Here is an 18,023-nt window from a genome sequence, read left to right as displayed (position 1 = left end):
TCCGAAAAGCTAATTAACTTTGTTAGAAATTAAAATGCTAGAGATTTTTTTTTTTTTTTCAAAATTGAATGTATTTTATTACGTCACATTCGGCGATTATTATAAATGTTGAACTATGGAAGGATTGATTTTATAAACGGTTATATCATATAAATCTAGTACTGAAAATCAGGCGCAATCAGAAGTTCATGGCTCAATGGAAGAATATTGTATAGACACACATTGGTTAAATATGGAGTTATGGACGTTGGCTCGTTGATAGGGAAGAAAATTTTTGATCACAATATAATAATAGTCAATCGACGTAACTAACCAATGTATAACACAGACGTTGACAAATAAATTGTCGGCGGGAAATTTGAAACACGCTTTGAAATAAAGTTTAAAAAAAGAACGCAACATGCAAAACTACAGGACAATCTTCAAATGAATTGATTATGAGACTCGACTAAAAATAAAAGAACGAATGGCCGTATAAGTTAGTAAAATAAGATTATTATACTAATTAGTATAGATCCTTTTGTTGTTTTAGAACTTTAAAAAATCACTTTGTAAAAGTGAATGGCGCCATAATATGTCGGGCGACTACAATGCCAGACATCACATGAGGTTAGATTAAATGGTTTCCCCTTTTTCATTTGTTGTTGTTGCCCATGCTGGCCTGCCCGTCCATATCGACGATGGCCGCTGTAGAGGGTGAGGGACGACCAGATTGGAAAGAATGTCCATCAATCTTGACGATTTTCTTGACGCATTTCGGGATCCACCAGGCCCACGATTGGTGTTCAGAGTAGTCCTCTTGCTTGAAAAGAATCCATTGGGACCGGATTTTGGGGTCCTGCGGTCCCCAGTTCTCCGTGGGTGTCACACTAGCCTTTAGCCGCTATAGAAATTCAAAAATTCCAATTTGATACAAGTCGATTGACTATTTAGTAGCAAATACAACTTACATCCAAGAGAGATCCTTTCCGTTTGTAGATGGCAATTCCGGCCCAGATTGGCACTTGGATAAGAGCCAAAGCGGCGAGTACCCACCCGGAGCCAGTCAAAGAAGCTGGATAGACGTAGCCATCGGTGACAAAAGTGCGGAAGTTGGCCAGAGAGTAAATAAAGATGCCCATCAAAGAGAGCGGAATGAAAAATCCCCAAGTGAATTTCCAGTAGATGCCCAGGCGGATGCCCAACATGAATTCCGTGTCGCGCAAGAAATTCTTCAATCCTTTCAAATCAAAATCCGTTCATTTTTCTGTTTTTAAAAATTTGTAAAATTGATTTTTTAAAATTATATTCACCATAAATCCAACAGATGGCGGTGACTTCGACGACGGCGATGACGAAGATGATGAAACCGCCGCCGAAAAAGTCGACGACGTCGAGAACGTGCTGCCCGCCGGGCGTGACGTAGACGAGACCTAATAGAAATCCGGCGGAGCAAATGACGAGCGTCACCATCCATCGCTTCCAGTTGGGGAAGGCGTCGCAGATGATGGTGATGATGCATCCGCACAGGGAGACGGCGCTGCCCACGCCGAGGGTGAAGAGCATGAGGAAGAAGAGGACGGCGAAGAGTTGAGGGACAACGTCAAACTTGGAAATGGCTTCCGGATAGGAAATGAAAGCCAATCCGGTGCCACCCTGGACGACCGTCTCGATCGATTTGCCCGACTCGTGAGCCAAGTTGCCCAGAATGGAGAAGATGGTCACGCCGGCCAGCAAACTCGTGAAAGTGTCCATGAAACTCACGATCGTGGCGTCCCTGTAGATTTCAAGTTATGAATAAGTTGAATGAATAAATAAATAAAAAGAATTCCATTCAATATTACATACCGATAGATCCTGTGGCGGAATCCGTTGTAACTGGCGTTCATAATGATTGGCCCAAATCCGACCGAGAGGGAAAAGAAGCATTGCGTCACAGCTGCATACCACACCTGTGAATCATTGAAATAGATCATCAAATCAGGGACAAGGACGCGTGTCGTTTTAAAACATTTAAATCCATTTTTCTCGCATGGGTGAAAGGGGATTTGGATTAGAAATGAATAAAAGAAATAAGACACAAAATGTCATACCTGAGGAGTGAGGATTTTATCCCACTGGGGAGTGATGAAGAAGAGGATTCCGTCGACTGCGCCGTCCAGCGTCACTCCGCGGACGAGCAAAGTGAGGAGGACGACGTAAGGGAAGATGGCCGTGAAATAAGCGGCTTTGCCGGATGAGGCCACACCTTTCATCAAGATGAGAGCGATAATGATCCAGGAGAAAAGCAGACACAAGGTCAATCGCCATTCCGGAATTCCGACGCCATCGTCGATGTTGACGATCTTCTGCAGCACGTTGTAGCTATGGAATTTATGCAAATTAATAATTCTAAAAATTCTGTAAAAATAAATTTTAAAATTTTCGTTTGGTAGTACTTGAAAAATTCTTCAGCGCTCGACGTCCGGCCAGTTAAATTGCCAATTCCGGTCAAATTGCTGGCGGCGCTGCTGTTGTAGCAGGTCGAAGTGGCCCAGGCCGGATCGCAAACCGTCCACGGCAGGACGGATTGAAAGGACGAGAAGAAATAGAAAACGGTCAGGGCCATTAAACAGCAGTAATACGTCACGACGAACCACGTCGCAAGTGCGCCACCGTAGCCCACGCCTATTTATACAACATATAAAAGTTGCCATTCATTATTTCGCCATCCGGATTTTTAAAAGCTATCGATCGATAAGAGAGATTCAGCAAGCTCGTTCAATGAATCAGTGATTTATTCTTTCGTGTACCGTACCTTTGGCCAGGGGCACGACAGCCCAGACCTTGACAGATCCGTAGCTGGAGAACTGGCCCAAGATCATCTCCAAGAAGTAGAGCGGTTTGCCGATCAGAAGTAGAACGACTAGATACGGAATCAAAAAAGCTCCTCCGCCATTTTCGTACTGCATCATAAATCACGCCAGATAATAAATAAATAAGAAAATCGAGTTTGGATGTTGATGATGGGGGTATAATCTTACGGCTGTGAACGGGAACCGCCAGATGTTGCCCAGGCCGACCGAGAGTGAAATGCACGACATGAGAAATTCAACCGGATTGCCCCAGGTATCACGCTGCTGGCCTTCATCGTTCTGCTGAAAAAGGTGATGAATGAATCGTTGAATTTCTTGGCTTGTCAGAATCTGGGTATACAGGTGAATAATTAATGATATTTTATACCGAGACTTCTGCCGAGCTGAAGACGTCGGGACTGCCGGCCGTGATAGCGGGCGGTTGTTTATTCTGTTGAACGGCAAGGGCTGCCGGGCTTTTGCCAGAGATGTCGTCGTCGTCCAGCACGAACGCCGCATTGGGTATGCCGCTTCCGTCTTTCTTGCCCATGTTCTGTTAATTGTATGTGAAATGAATTAATTTAAGATGGTAAAAATACTACACGATCACTTCAAACTCGGAAAGTGGAATGAACGTCGAAAATGAATCCCGGGCCTTTTATATGTCAACCCCACAACCAATCAAATTCGGTATCCGCAATCCGGATTCTACTTCCGCTTCGTACTGCGTCAAACGGAAGCTCCTTCCGTATTGCGATAAGAAATAACCAACAATTCAAACCGCAAAATCGTGTCACGATGATTAGGTATTACGTGAGTGACACTTTACGCATTTCCTGGTGAGGGGACGAATACAAGGAAAAACTGAGTAAAAACCCCAGCAGCACATTACCGCACTTTTTTAACAACTAAAAACCGCGCAATAGAAATGTTTTTTTCCGGACGGTAAAACCAATTTTCGGGAGGTTTTTTTACCTTTAAGATTTTCCAAATCACGTAAATGGTGGCCATTTGAGAATGACGTGCGGTTGGACCCAACCCAAAACGAGTTGAGTAACAAAAGGGAGAAACTTGGACGGATTCAATAAATAAACTAATGAAATTGATTTCAATTCAATCGGATTAACAAGTTATTTACATGATTGGACACACGTTAGTTTCATCACAATAAACCGTCCCGATGAACGACGGGCCTAATACTAACCCAAAAAACCACAACATTTTCTCTGTCCACCCCTCCTCATCATAGCGGCTTTCTCCCGCGATCACGATCTATCCCGGTATTTCCGTTTTTATTTTTTTTTTCCTAATTTTAATTATGATCACGACCGAACGGCGGGAAGGAAATAGAACTTACCATTGACGTTTTTTTTCTTTATTATTTTAAAAACATTTTTCCGTGTAATGAATGTCAATGAGCGCGTCGGACATGGTCTGACTCACTAAAATGACAAAACGGGGTTCTTCCTATAGCGTGATTGTGTAATCCAAACACGTCCGATTCAAATGAAAAATATTCATGCAATCCCAATATGACATTTCCATTTCCAATGTCAAGTGCAGACCAAAATAAAAAGCTGATTCTTAAAAAAGTAAATTGAAAATGATAATTACCTGCGATGATTTTTTGTTGTTGGGGGGAAAAAGTTGCACTGTTACACACGTACGAGTTGACCAACAATAAGTGACGAAAGGAGACAGGTGGTGGTGATGCGTGGAAGGTTTGGGAGTGAGTGGCACTGCTGCTCGAATATCTGCGACGACCAAGTGAAACTGTTTCTCTCTCTCCTTTGTGCGGTTTCAATCAACAACAACCAACAAAAAAAGCTGGTCTCCCCTCCTATTGGGAAGTGTGTGTGCGCACACCTGTGTTGTTGTCTCCTATATACTCCTCCCACCGGCAAGCTCCTCCCTGTTTTCTCGTCGGTATAGCCCAGCCACATTGGTTTGTGTATTCACTTTGTCGATCTCACCTGGAATCTAATAAAAGCTTACAAAAAATATGGAAAACAAAAGTTTCCCCTTAAAGTGGCTCGAATAATGTCAAGGTTGTCGGGTGGGTTCAAAACTTTTAAGAAAACAAAACAAAATCGGGTTAATTGATATATAGACTTTTGTTTTATTGGTGGGTGGTAGGTAGTACCATTTATTTGTTTTTACAAACTGTGTCGCAAGTTGATGGGATAAAAGACAAAAAAGGGAAAACAGAAGGAAATGGCTTACCGGTTGTTGGCCGTGGCACATTTAATTCCTTTCCAGGGGGTTGGTTTTAGTTATACTATTATTTCGTTTGTCAATAGATAGTCCAAAATGAGAGAATGTATCGAAATCGAACGGGAAACCCAATAAGCCATTACGAATACATTTGGATGTAGTTTTGTGGGGCGTGTTAGTCAATTGTCGATTGTTGTTGCACACCTGTTTACACATGCTGGTCGTGGTTTTATTCTCTCTCGTTATTACAGTCACACGGGACGCCGAGTCAATGTTTATCGAGTTGATATGTCAAAACTTGTATTGCGCGTGAAAATGATTAATTAATAATTACGCAACCTCTTAGTTCACCGGAAATGGGTTCTCGATGAATAATTCAAGAGTGGCGCGAGCGTTTTCTCCTGAAATATCCTGAAAATTAATGAAAATACCAGATAGATTGCGGGTGGGACTCATTTAAAAACGAACATAATTTCTGGGAAAAGGTCAATTCAGCTGATCGAGCGGAACGCGTGAAATTTCGTCGACTGATTTGACTCGGCACGGAATCGTAACACCCGCCACTATTTTGTGAGTTATTTTTCTATACTCCCCAGTCGAAAACAAATTTCCACGTTTTTCCTCGTTTATTATTTCCATTTGCAGACAATAGCGTGAAAGCTTGTCCGATCCGTCAACTCTCGTCAAAGACTCACGCTGCTGATCTCACACGCGAGACATGACCCCGCTGGCCCATTCTCTATTGTTCTTGAATGGATAGCGGACCCTTAACGATGTTGATTCGATTCGCCGCCGTTCCTATATTTTTTTTATTTTTTCATTATCAAAACGCGCAGGTAGGAAACAAAAAATTAAAAAGTTGTGTCAAGGGCAATACTATTAAAGACAAATAAATAATTGTTTTGTTTATTTTTCTTTGTAAATGTACTACACAGTACAGTAGAGAGTCGATATCTAATCAATTTCACATGATGGTGTTGGCTTCTCCTTCCGGTCTTTAACCTCAGCTCCGTCCAGTTCCGCGACGCCACTGCACAGCCAACCAGCAGCCCATTAGTACACGGTAGAAAAAGTCAAACGCGCAAATCAATTATTACGTCAACTACTACGTAGTCTACTACTATATAGTACGACTGTCAAGACAGGCAGCCAAAGCAGCTCTCTACTATGATGATCGACTTGAAAGGTTTTCATTATTATTGATGTGTGTGTATAGTATAGTATAGTATAGTACGTCGCATTCAACTATAGCTCGGCAGAGAGAGAGAACCCTGTCGGACTCCATGGCGACCTAAATGTTGCCGGGCGACGGGCCGCCTAGCATCGGGAAAAAAGATTTTTTCGTAGTAACTGGAAAAAAGGAAAAGATAACGCAGACTGCGCAAGTAGACTGTACATCAGCACCGCATTTCGTGGATCGTTTCTCCTCTTTCCCAAGCGGAACGATGAATACATAAAGTCCGCAATATTATATCAATTGGCTTTTCACATGCGTACATTGACTGGTTCTCTAATCACACCAACTGTTTGATAATGATTTCTTTGGCATTTTAGATGTACACGCAACAATTGACTTGTTTGCATAGCCACTCAGAATTCATCTGGTGAACCTTTCACAGGATCCAATTGATCCTACCACTAGAGAAATATAGTCGACTGCGTATCCCACGATCATGTCTGTCACAGAATTTTTGTTTGTCGACTTGATTAAAGGGGGAGGGGGCGACTGTATATTAGATATATATAACCGCCAGGTATTATTAGATTCACGACCAAATGTGTGATTAGAATCAGTTGGATATTCTCCGGTTCTGAGCGCTCGGGGCCATTCAACCGCTTTAATTCTTTCTAACGAATTCGGTGATTGTAATCGGAATTTAAAATTGATAGTTTCTCAATGACGCACACTCCGTGCCGGGTATAAAAATAACGTCGTGAGAATTGAGAAAGTGGTTTTTTTAATCTTTTTTCTTTCTAACTGATTTGTTTTTTTAATTTGATTGTATTTTTCGAAATAATCCGGTTTTTGCGGGTGATGCGATGCGACATTAAGGGGGACGACAATTCGATTTGATTGTCACGAATGTTGAAGATGGGTGAAAAAAATAACGCGGGATTAACGATAAACACGCACATTCAAAATTCAAATCGACACAACTGACATAATCACAATCATTATTATATATTCGCCGTCTTATTTAAATATAGTAAATATATAACGAATGAAACAGCCAAAACGATTTAGGGAGAGAGGAATGATGATCAAATAATAATAAATAATAGGATTTCCGGTATAAAATAGGTTATAATTTATATCATAAATAAATAACAATATCGAGGGGCTGACTAATTTTTAGTAAACTACGCGTATTTGAATTCTTTGGTTTAGTCGTGCAGGTTTCGTGCGAAAGATGAGGGGGATTAAAACGCAGACAGGATCGATTTAGAGTCGACGAGATCAAGTGAAAGGGATTTTTCAAGGAAATACGAGAAATGTGTTAAAAATCAATCGATAGGATCGCGACTGGTAAATATCGTCTGGTTTAATTTTAATTTTTGCATATCCGTTTGTTTAGGTTTCGCCAGACTCTGGAACGTTGCAAAAGGAATTGCGTCTCGAGAGTTTCATGAGGACAGACTCGACGGTGGGCGAATGTGAGACGGACGTCTGCTGCTGGGCGTGAGCCGAGGCTTGATTGTGATGCTGCTGCTGGGCGCCGCCGTTCTTGGTTCCGTATCGCTTGAGCCAAGTGTACGAGTCCAGTGAGATTTCCTTCTTGAGCAGACGGCGTGTGGGCGGGGCTTTTTTCAGGTGGACTGTGGACAAAAGTCGAAATTTTTTTTAAATTGTTGATTGGAGAGAATTGAAATGTCGATCGATGGAATTGAATTTACCTGGCGAAGCTGGGCGAGAAGCCACTTCTGTCTTGACGTGGACAGCCGGTGTGTGTCTCAGTTCCAAAATAGCCGGAATCGGTTTCTGGGCCATTCTAATCCACATTCTGGAAGCGTCCGGTGACATGACAATCTAATGACAAATCAATTTATAATCAATTCAAGATATCGGGTGTTGGTTAAAATGGTTACTACCTGATAAACGGGACAATCTAAGGCAAAAGATGATAGGCTAGTGCCCAGTCTCATATTCCACACGCGAACCGTTCCGTCTTCCGATCCTATTTTGGGATCAAATTAATTGTAATCAATTGAGTTATTTTTTAAATCAAATTAGAGTGTATTACCGGACACGACGACAGAGCCGTCAGAGGTGACTTTGAGGCAAGTGATGGCCGACACGTGTCGCCTCATCGAATGGATCTCGCTGCCGTGCTGGGCATCCCAAATGATGAGCTGGCCGTCGCGGGATCCCGACACCACCAGCAAATGCTTGCTGTTGGCCGTGTTGGCCAGAACCGGGACATTGGCGACGTGCGACGCCACGACGGCCGTGACGTGATCACCGTGTCCGGCCATAATTTGCACCAATTTGCCGCCTTTATCTGACGGTCCGGCCAGAACGTCCCACATCTTCAACGACGAGTCTTTAGAGCCGGTGATGATGTAGCGGCTGTCCGGCGTAGGCGCCAGACACAGGACCTCTTCGGCGTGACTCACGGCCACCACCTCCTTGTTCTCCTCGTTAGAATCCAGCGACCACAATCGAACGCTAAAAAATGAAGGATCAGATCAAAAATTTGTTAAATTGTTTTCAAAATAAAAATGAAAAACCTGTTGGATCTAGTCGATCCGGCCATCCAGCGGGTGTTGTTGGCCACGACCAGGAGCTTGGAAGCGGCGAGGTTCCACTGGCGGACAATTTCTCCGGTTCCCAGTTTCCACTGGACGACCGTTTCGTTGGAATCGCAGGAAACGGCGTAGCCGTTCCAGTCGGCCATGATGGCCAGTTGGTTGATCCTGCAGCCGATGGGGTGGATCTGAGTTGGCGGAAGCGTTTGGCCGGCATCCAAGTGCCAGACGGCGACCGTTCCGTCTTCGGCGGCCGAGGCGACGTAGAGTCCGGCCGCGTCGAAGTTTACGACACTCACCGGCGCCGACGGATGACCCCATTGGGCGATTTTCGACAAATTGGACGTCCGCCACAATTGCACTTGGCCCGAGCGGTCGCCTGCCGCCACTACGGCGCCGTCTAGCGGCGACATGGCCAGGTAGGTCATGGGACTGGTCACCGCCACCACTGGCCGCTTCTCCTCGTAGCGCAGCAGCCACATCTTGACTTTGTTGCCCACTAAAATAAATGCAATAAAAACACAAACACGTCAAATCAAATCAAAACGGCCCACTCGACCGGAAGAGGGTGAAATCAAAAGCCAACCGGAATGAAAGAGGAGTCGAGGATCGTTGGCCCGGGTACAGCAGACGGACGTTGACGAGGCCGCATTTTTGCCCGGGTAATCGATCGAGAGCGTGTGGACGAGCTGTCCGCTGTGGCAGTCGTAACACATCAACCGGCCATCTCCGGCCATCATGGCGGCGTAAGAGTGTCCGTTACCGCCGACAATCATGGCCCCGGCGACCTGATTTCAACCGAAATTTGGGGATCAATAAACTTTGAATCATGTTTGAATGCCATTTAATCTAATAAGAAATTTACTTTGATGGGCAAATCAGTCCACGTCCTGAGGGGCGATCCGGTCGTGAGCGAAAAGAGCCGAGGCTGTCCGTCTTCCAGTCCGACGGCCAGTAGAAAGACGTCGTCCCTTGATAAAGTGACGTGTCCAACTGGCTGTCCGACTTCGATCAAATTGAGGAGCGTCCAGTTGTCCAGTGACCATAGACAAAGCGATCCGTCGTGAGAGGCCGACACCAGGACGTCCTCCCTGTGATTAATGGCCAGGCCCGTGATGGGTCCGCGATGGTGATCGATGCGGGCCAGCCTCGACTCTTTCGACTCACTGGGTCCTCCCTGTCCTTGTCCTTTGCCCGGCTGCCACTGGAACGACATGACGATGCTGTCCTCGCCTCCGCTAATGATCATCCGGCTGGCCAGGACGGACGACACGCAAGAGACGGAAGCAATGTGCTCCCTGATCCGCAAGATGGCGTTGCCGCTGTGCAACTCCCAGACGATGACGCTGAGATCCTCCGAGCCGCTGATGACGTGACATCCGTCGCCCGTGACGTGGACGCAAGTCACACGGCCGCTGTGCCCTTTGTAAACGGCCATCCGGCGTCCGGTTGCCGCCGACAGGCTGAAGAAAGGATCAATAGAATCGGCCGTGACCAGGACCAGACACTGGCCGTCCGGACTGGCCGTCATTAATTGGATGGGCTCCCTCTGAAAGGCGTTGTCCACTGTTGTTGTTGTTGTTGTACCGAAACCAGAGAAATGCGTAAGTCATTGTAGTCGAGTGCACATTAAAAATCCTTCCGCCAAACCACATCCAAATAACAACAACAACAACATTAAGTTTAAACTACAATTTAGGTTATAAAAGGGGAGAGACCTTTTCTTTCTAGTGGCTTCCCGGAGTGATTCCAATTCCATCCGGATGGCATGGCCATGAGAACGGGTCCGCCAAATTGATCGCATTCCGCCTGGGCATCGCAATACAATCGCCACAGGTGTTGGCTGCTATTCTCTTTATCTATTTTGGTTTGTTTTAAATAGATTCAGTTGATTGCAATTCATTTCAACACAATGCAATGTAATATATATAATACCGGCGTAAGGTTTGAGGGCCACCGTCAGCTGGGCGGCCAATTGTTGAGATGAAATGACGCTCAAGTCGTTGGCCACGTAATCGGCCTGGTTGATCCACGGCAAGGATCGCTCGAGCAGCCAAAGATGCGAGTCCACCCACCTGGTGGCCGACTGTTGAACGGCGGCCGAGATGAGGCTCAAACCCATCCGTCCAGCCTGGGCGGCCAGTCTCCACGTTCTCCAGTCGAATAGCGTTTCCTCGAATTGATCTCTTTCCAGGTACAACGACGTCTCGGCTGAAGTGGATCACCAACGTAACGGATCAAAAGAAGAAGAAGAAGATTATTATATTTGTTGGCCCGCGTCTTAAATGGCCGGGCAACCGGGGGCTCAGCGATTCTTCCTTACCGACAATGGAGAAGAACCTGGCCACCCAGCGAAGTGCAGCCACAGATGAATCGACGGCCGCATTGACGACGTTGTTGTTCTCCTTGATTTCCTTGAAAGCCGACGGGATGGATGCGAAGGCGGCCAGCAAGCCCGGATTTCCGCACTGGCTCTTGTAGCGTCGACGGGCAAAAGACAAGGCCGGCTGGCTCCAGCTGTAGTAGTAAGAAAGGTCGCCAGTTTGATTTTCCGATTGCGTTTCATCCTCCGTTTCCGCCAGTTCCATTGCGCCGGAAGGAAGCGGAGCAGCAGCGGCGGCCACCCGGATCAGAAGGGGATCTAACAAGTGGATCGATAATCCAATGCAAATAGACTTTGAGTGTCTGAAGTAGAAAGAGAGTTCCTTTTAGAGTGCAGATGGCGCTCACGGACGGCGGAACACACAAAAGTCAACACACAAACGGCCCTGGAAATCAATCAAATATCCATCGAACGGAAAGAGAGTTCAGCCCTTGTACCGTCGATATTAACTTTTCCTCGCCTCTATTGTTGACTCGAATGATTTCCATTTGAACCTCTACAGTCTGCCCCCGAGGTATTTGCAATCAAAATATTTGAAATGCCAACAAATAAATAAAAGGCGGAGTGGTTTGTATACCTAATGACTGGATCAACTGCCTCAGGGTTTGTTGGAGGCTGCTGTTGTCGTCTGCTGCTGCTGGATTGGGGTCGAGACATTGACGCCATTCGTCTTCCGCCAGTCCGGAAGAATTGCATCCGGCCAGACCCGAGGCTAGCGTTAGGATGGCGCATGATTTGTGGACGAAATCCGCCGGATATTGGCGTTCGACCTCATCAAAAAACGCCGTCAAAATGGCGTCGATTTTGTCATTGACGCCCGCCGGGGAGGCGATCAAAGGACCCAGGATCGGATCCGACGACCAAACCTTTGGCGGCTGTGCGGGACCTTCGGGACGGGTCATCTGAACGCAAGTCCATCCGCGAACATCTTTGACGAGGCTGGTGGAACAAGTGACAATCAGACGGACGTTTTCCGGAAGCTTGTCGACCGATATGAGTCCCCAAGAGTCGAGTCGATCGATCCCGGCCAGCAAAATGCTCAACCGGCTATCTTTGGGCAGTTGGCAACCGAGTCGCTGGGTCCAGTGGCCGTCGGCCGTCGTCGTCGGATCCTTGGTGGACCCGACACCAAATAATTCACGCCGGATACTCTGGTACAAATCATCCGCCAGCAAAGCGTCCGGTGTTGTCCCAACGATTCTCACCGCCACCAAGGATCGGTTCCACTTGGAATCCTAATGACAAAGTTTCCAACAATTCCATCGTCATAGAATATAACAGTTGAAACTTTGATACCGTCGGTAGGTTCTCCAGCCAACTGTTGATGTGCAATGCCAAGCTGCGGTAGTCGTAGGTGGTGGTGGTGGCAAGAGTTGTGGCGTCGTCCGCCTGCGGCTGGCCCGTCCAGATCAATAGCCCCGATGAGCGGTGCTGCTGGGAAGAACTGGGCGCCAACGTGACGGGATTGGCCCAAGGGTCGACAAGTTGAAGCTGATTGAAACTGGCGGCCAGGCAGGAACTTTGGCGAGAAGCGATTTCCGCCAGTCGGACATGATCAGCCGTCCTTGTCCAGCAGAATTCGGCGCTCATCGTCGACACTGTGTGTGAGAGGCCCTTTGATATGACGTTCTTGATTCGATTGCTGGACGATACACACAAAATGGGATAGTCTGAAAATATAAGAAAAATAGACAATCAAGACCGAAATTTCCAGGAGATTTTCCGTCTGATGATAATTGAGTTACAAGGAAAAAAAAAGGAAATAAAATCCTGAATGTTATTTTTCCCCGGCTTTCTTTTGATACACCCCCTTACATACATTGGCTGGACATGTCATAATCCGAGCTGGGCAACGCGGCGGCCAAGAGATATATATAATATATAATATCTAAACGAAGCTCTAAGCTCTCGCACGACATCAAGACATCAAATAAATCAATAGCCAAGTATACATCCAGCGCGCACACACATACACACATTTTCCTTATTCTTTTAAGCACCAAAAATATCTAACGTCCCATATCAAATGTTATACGTGGTGAGACTGTGTGTCTATGCGAACAAGAGTCGTAACTAAAGAGCTCAAATATTACAATACACACATTCTTCTTCTTTTAAAAAATAAGAATAAGGTTTGTTTATTCTTTCCACCAGCACGGGATTCGTAGTAGTCAGAGGCGGCCGTAGAAAAATGTGTGCACGCTCCGGTAAGCCGGCCGTCATCACGGTCGGTCCGTTTGTTATCCAAACATCACGGTTTTTTTTTTCCCGCAAGGAAATACTATATAGAGGTATATAAATATATTTCTACAAAAAGAAGCACTATCCCACTATCCCCCACTAACTTGGTGAAAAAGAAAGAAGAATGGAATCCTTTTGAAGAGGGTCTCTTTAGGGACTGAAGAAAAATTATTTTTCTTTTACATTTTCTTTTTTCTTTTTGGAGAGAGAGCCGCTTTCTGTTGTTGCGCTTTCATCTTCTTTTTTATAGCTTGAGCAATCTATTATCATCCGAAGAAGAGCGCTGGGGAAGGGATGGTATAGCCCTTTTTCTCCGTGTCTATTTCTACAGAAAAGCGAATCAAGACGCACGCTCTGCTAGTAGTACAGTCATCGGGAAATACGTACCCCCCCCAAAAAAAGTCTAGCGCATTTCTTATTTAGGTTCCAGTTTTTTCTTTTTATTTTCGAGAAATTCTCTCCCCTGAATTTGTTATTCAATCCAATCAGATGATATCACATTGGCAAGTTGACAATATACTGTGAAATCATCCATGTTTCAAGCAAAAATTCCAGGATCAATCCTTTCAAAATCTTGTTTAGACGGTCGATATTTTGGTGTATAGAGAAACTACCGCATCAATCTTCATTCTTTGATTATTATTTTCATTCTTTGACCCACTTTTAATAGACCCTACATGTATAAGGGCCCAAAAAGCCTATTAGGCATATTAAGTAAAGCCCCGCCCTTATTCTATACATGAGCTCAACAATACGTGTGTGTGTGCATATAGGCTTTGCGTGTGTGTAGGACTTTGCAGTCGATATTTCTGGATCAGGCATCCAGAATTTGAAAAATAAAAATCGGATGCCTACCATCTGTGTGCACAACCTTCTCCTGCATATTGGTTTTGTTGTCATTGTTGTTTGTTATTGGAATAAGGGGGAGGGGCGCCTGTGTACAAGATCCTCCGGCCACACCGTCTTCGTGAGCTATATCAGCAATTTATAAACATTTCCAGCGAAGCTAGCAAAGGCTGGAAGAATAATAATAACTTTGGTTCTGTATATATGTGCGTGTGTGTGTGCGGATCTAGGCTGGCAATATCGTGCAGACGCACACACACACTGTGTGTGGTTTTCGGTTTTCCCGTGGCAGACGGGATGTATATAAACAGATTTGAAAATAAATGGCGGGACCCAACGTTTTATCGATTAGACTTCCCGTCAACTTTAACCAAAAAATTTCACCCAAAAGTTTTTCTTTTTTAAAAAATTCGTAGAGATCGTTTGACCTTTTGTATGTGCATTTACAGTTGGCGTGATCGAACGTCCAAGTTGGGGACACACAGAAAAGTTGTGGGGGATCACGCCATCGCTCAAACTTGTGTTACGTTCGTTCCTAACCGAATTGATGCAAAGACTTCCAATCACATCTGCAAATTCGGGATAATCGCCGTAGGCAAAATGCAACTGTTCCCGAAACAAAAGTTTTCAGAGCAATAGACAAGTTTCACGTCGATACACAAAATCCCGACTGCACACACACACAATACAATTTCATAAATAATCCCCGGGAATATTTGAAAAAACTTTTCCCGGCGCTACGACATTTTTGAAAATTCCCTCCCACAGGACAACTCTAAAACATTACGACCGAAGCTCGAGCCTTTTTTTATAGTCGGACATCAAACGTGATACTTTACTCCCGCAAAAGAAAAAGAAGAAAAAAGGCTTACCCCAAAAAGCCCATCATTAAAAGTCACGCAACAAACTGAGCGAAAAAAGATTTTTGTTTTCTTTCTTTTTCTTTTTTCTACTTTGGGATTGTTTGTGTTAACCAAAGTAACTGTACTCCCGAACTCCATGTCGACATGCAACATAACTCTTTGACAATGCATCATCAGGTTCCTTGATTGTCAGCGCGGGAGCAAAAAGGGCGTGGCGTTATTTATAGACACACACACACAAGTAGTTGGTTTGTGTAGAAATAAAAGTTTCACGGGAATTTTTTTGCGTCACTCGACAGAATTGTTGTTCTCCCCCCCACCACCACCACCACCCTTTCACGCACCAACGGGATTGGCGGTATGGCGGGAGTTTTAAAATAAAAAATAAATTTCACGTTCCGCGCGCCATAATAGAAACAGTTTAATCGATCGGCAATCATTTGTCAAGGTGATGAATCGTCTGCTGACGTAAAGTAGACACACACTTTCTTTTTGCTCTTCTTCACAAAATCCTTCCGGCGATGCCTTCCGGGCAACTGCGGAGTTTGTCGGAAGTAAAAATAACTTTTTTTATTTTGATTTTATTTTCAAGATTTTCTGATTTAGCGAATAAAACGGGCGGGATTTTTGAAAGATAAGCAAAGTCGGCGATTGACGATTAGTCACGATCCCGAGAAAAGTTTGCACGCCGCAAAAATTTTAAAGCTGCACGCGTGTGTGTGTGTGTGTGATCTACTACGTCCTTTCTTCACAAAAGTTTTTCTTTTATTCAACTTTCAACGGGGAAAATCAAACTTTCGTGCAGACCCAATGGCAGCGTTGCGTGACGTATCAATATTCTCGGAATGATAAAATATTTCAGAGTAAACTCATTTGAGATTTATTTAAAAATAATAAAATAAAAATAAAAAAGAGTTGGGTCGAATGTTGGGAGGATTAAATGAATCCGGGCAAAGTGCGTTTCAATGTCCAACTACAAAATGGCCCACGCCTAATAAAAAAGAGAAATCAATAAACCCCCTTCTCCTTCTCCTGCTGCTCCGCATTTGTTTTTGTTTAAAGCCGGGAATAAAAAAGGCCGGCCGGGACACCTAGTGAATTCATAAAACAAGCGTCTGTTGCTGGCCAAAGTAAAATAAAAAAAGACGCCATTAATTTTAATCTCGGTGTAAAATGTTGCGATCCCCAACGACCTCCACAAAACTTATTAAAAAAATTATTTGAACGCGGGATATTAGCTGCTGCTGACGGCAACAGGTATACATATAAACTACGTGTACATGATGCGGGAAGTAAAAAAACGATTTAGACCCGCTTCTTTTTTATTATTATCAACGGAAGATGTTTCTCATCATTTCCGTTTCCTATTCGGTCCCCAGTGAGTGGAGAGGAGGTGGGAAATGAATAAAACAGTATATAGGGTGCCATATCGATCGCCATATTTTTCAAGTTATACAACCACCTGGGCTGGGCTCCAAGAACTACGAAAAAGTCGAGTCGGTTACATTTTCAATTTCACCAAAAAGTCTGGGTGAAGGCGATAGCGACGACAACGTCAGACTCAAATTCAATCGTCTTATTTGGAGATTTTTTGGGGGGTTATATCAACGGGAATGGGTTGTGTAAGGATTACGACGGGATTGCATCTTTGGGGCTAACGAAACTGTTTGCTCGCTTGTCGCTGCTGGGCTGTACACGAAGCAACCGACTGGCGGATAATGAGCGACAATCACGCGGCTAAAAGCCTCTGATGCTCATTTCCGTTGCACACGCCATTATTAGACAGGACATCAGAACAAAGCACAAAATGGGTGGAAAAAGATCACTCAACTCGTCGTCAGTAAACTATAATCCCGGAGCACCCCCTTTGGCATGTTCTCTTCATAATTATTCATCAGTAAAAATGGGCGACATGGTTCCATTTGCGAACGGGGGAAATCATTCACTGACTTAAAATCGATCGACTGTTTTCAAGTTTTGAATAACGACCCAACCCACAAAACCATTTCTTTTAACGAAACATTTTTATTTTAACGTTTATAATGAAAAAAGGAGGGGGAATTTTTTAATTAAATTATCGATCCAATCTGAACGGCCTGTTGCTGAATAATTCATGTCCGAACAAAGTAATTTTTCAGTCATCAAAAAGGACAGCGCCATCTAACGATCAGAAAGTTTGAACGTCAATCTGATGTTTCACGAGAAACATACGGGCCCAAGGTTTAAACTTACGACGATCTCAATACAAATTTTACATTCAAACGCAATTAAATGAGAGCGGAAATGTTGACGTTCAATTTCCATTCAAAATGCAGCACTTAAAAATCCCACGGACGTCCCAAAATAAACCCTAAACGTTGTACACACACTCGAAGCAAAGTGGAATAACATCTTTAATTCGGTCGAAAGAAAAAGCCCTAAAATGTAATCCAGGTGAGTGCACCAGCTGATGGATTACATATTCCCATTCAATATGGGTTCTCTTAACAACAACTCGACACACCAAAAAATCAATTCTGATAAATGGGTCTTACCTTGTTTGCTCCACGTGGTTCAAAAAATGTCCCAGAAATAATTGTCCACTTAAAAAATATTTTTTTCTAATTAAATGCAATCAAATAATCGTACAGTGTAAGAGACTCGACGGAAAACACGTCCGACCAGGACGACTAGAACGACGCGACTGAATAAAGAGCACGCGGGTTTTCTACCTTAAAGGAGGAAGGGGTAGCCAAAAGAGCCACCAACCAATGACTTGCGCGGAAACTCTCTAACCATACTTTTGTGTGTGTGTCATCATTATTCAACTGCCGATCGACTTTTTCTCGCAACTTGCACAATTTTACTGACACATTTCGTGCTGCTTTTGACACGTAGAAAACGACAAATTACAATTTTTTCAATCTCACAACTTTT

The 18,023-nt window shown here is 44.4% G+C and overlaps 2 protein-coding genes across 6 annotated transcripts; both read right to left on the bottom strand.

The window, feature by feature from the left end:
• Nucleotides 1-193: 193 nt before the first annotated feature.
• On the bottom strand, nucleotides 194-4,668 carry LOC124202379 (sodium-dependent nutrient amino acid transporter 1-like). Of its 4 annotated transcripts, none has more exons than XM_046598722.1 (10): nucleotides 4,428-4,668; nucleotides 3,202-3,366; nucleotides 3,003-3,116; nucleotides 2,777-2,924; nucleotides 2,418-2,646; nucleotides 2,073-2,343; nucleotides 1,828-1,931; nucleotides 1,293-1,756; nucleotides 951-1,219; nucleotides 194-883 (listed from the first exon to the last, which is right to left on the bottom strand). In XM_046598722.1, exons 2-10 carry the CDS (start codon nucleotides 3,361-3,363, stop codon nucleotides 635-637), a joined length of 2,010 nt encoding a protein of 669 aa, XP_046454678.1. In that variant the 5' UTR covers nucleotides 3,364-3,366; nucleotides 4,428-4,668; the 3' UTR covers nucleotides 194-634. The 4 variants fall into 4 exon arrangements, with proteins under 4 accessions (XP_046454678.1, XP_046454679.1, XP_046454676.1 ...); XM_046598723.1 differs by having other exon boundaries at nucleotides 3,003-3,113; nucleotides 4,428-4,606; XM_046598720.1 differs by lacking the exon at nucleotides 4,428-4,668 and adding an exon at nucleotides 3,789-4,009.
• A 2,525-nt stretch (nucleotides 4,669-7,193) lies between these two features.
• Nucleotides 7,194-17,792, bottom strand: LOC124202380 (protein qui-1-like). Of its 2 annotated transcripts, none has more exons than XM_046598725.1 (13): nucleotides 17,642-17,792; nucleotides 12,454-12,827; nucleotides 11,735-12,392; nucleotides 11,098-11,415; nucleotides 10,710-10,985; nucleotides 10,493-10,633; nucleotides 9,640-10,340; nucleotides 9,361-9,562; nucleotides 8,757-9,273; nucleotides 8,270-8,694; nucleotides 8,118-8,203; nucleotides 7,923-8,055; nucleotides 7,194-7,844 (listed from the first exon to the last, which is right to left on the bottom strand). In XM_046598725.1, the coding sequence occupies exons 2-13, from the start codon at nucleotides 12,745-12,747 to the stop codon at nucleotides 7,600-7,602; spliced, it is 3,996 nt and encodes a 1,331-aa protein (XP_046454681.1). In that variant the 5' UTR covers nucleotides 12,748-12,827; nucleotides 17,642-17,792; the 3' UTR covers nucleotides 7,194-7,599. The 2 variants fall into 2 exon arrangements, with proteins under 2 accessions (XP_046454681.1, XP_046454680.1); XM_046598724.1 differs by lacking the exon at nucleotides 17,642-17,792 and adding an exon at nucleotides 15,117-15,271.
• Nucleotides 17,793-18,023: the final 231 nt, after the last annotated feature.

This window comes from Daphnia pulex, chromosome 9 (genome assembly GCF_021134715.1).
Source record: "Daphnia pulex isolate KAP4 chromosome 9, ASM2113471v1".
NCBI classification, from domain to species: domain Eukaryota; kingdom Metazoa; phylum Arthropoda; class Branchiopoda; order Diplostraca; family Daphniidae; genus Daphnia; species Daphnia pulex.
This window is presented reverse-complemented; position numbering and strand designations above follow the sequence as displayed.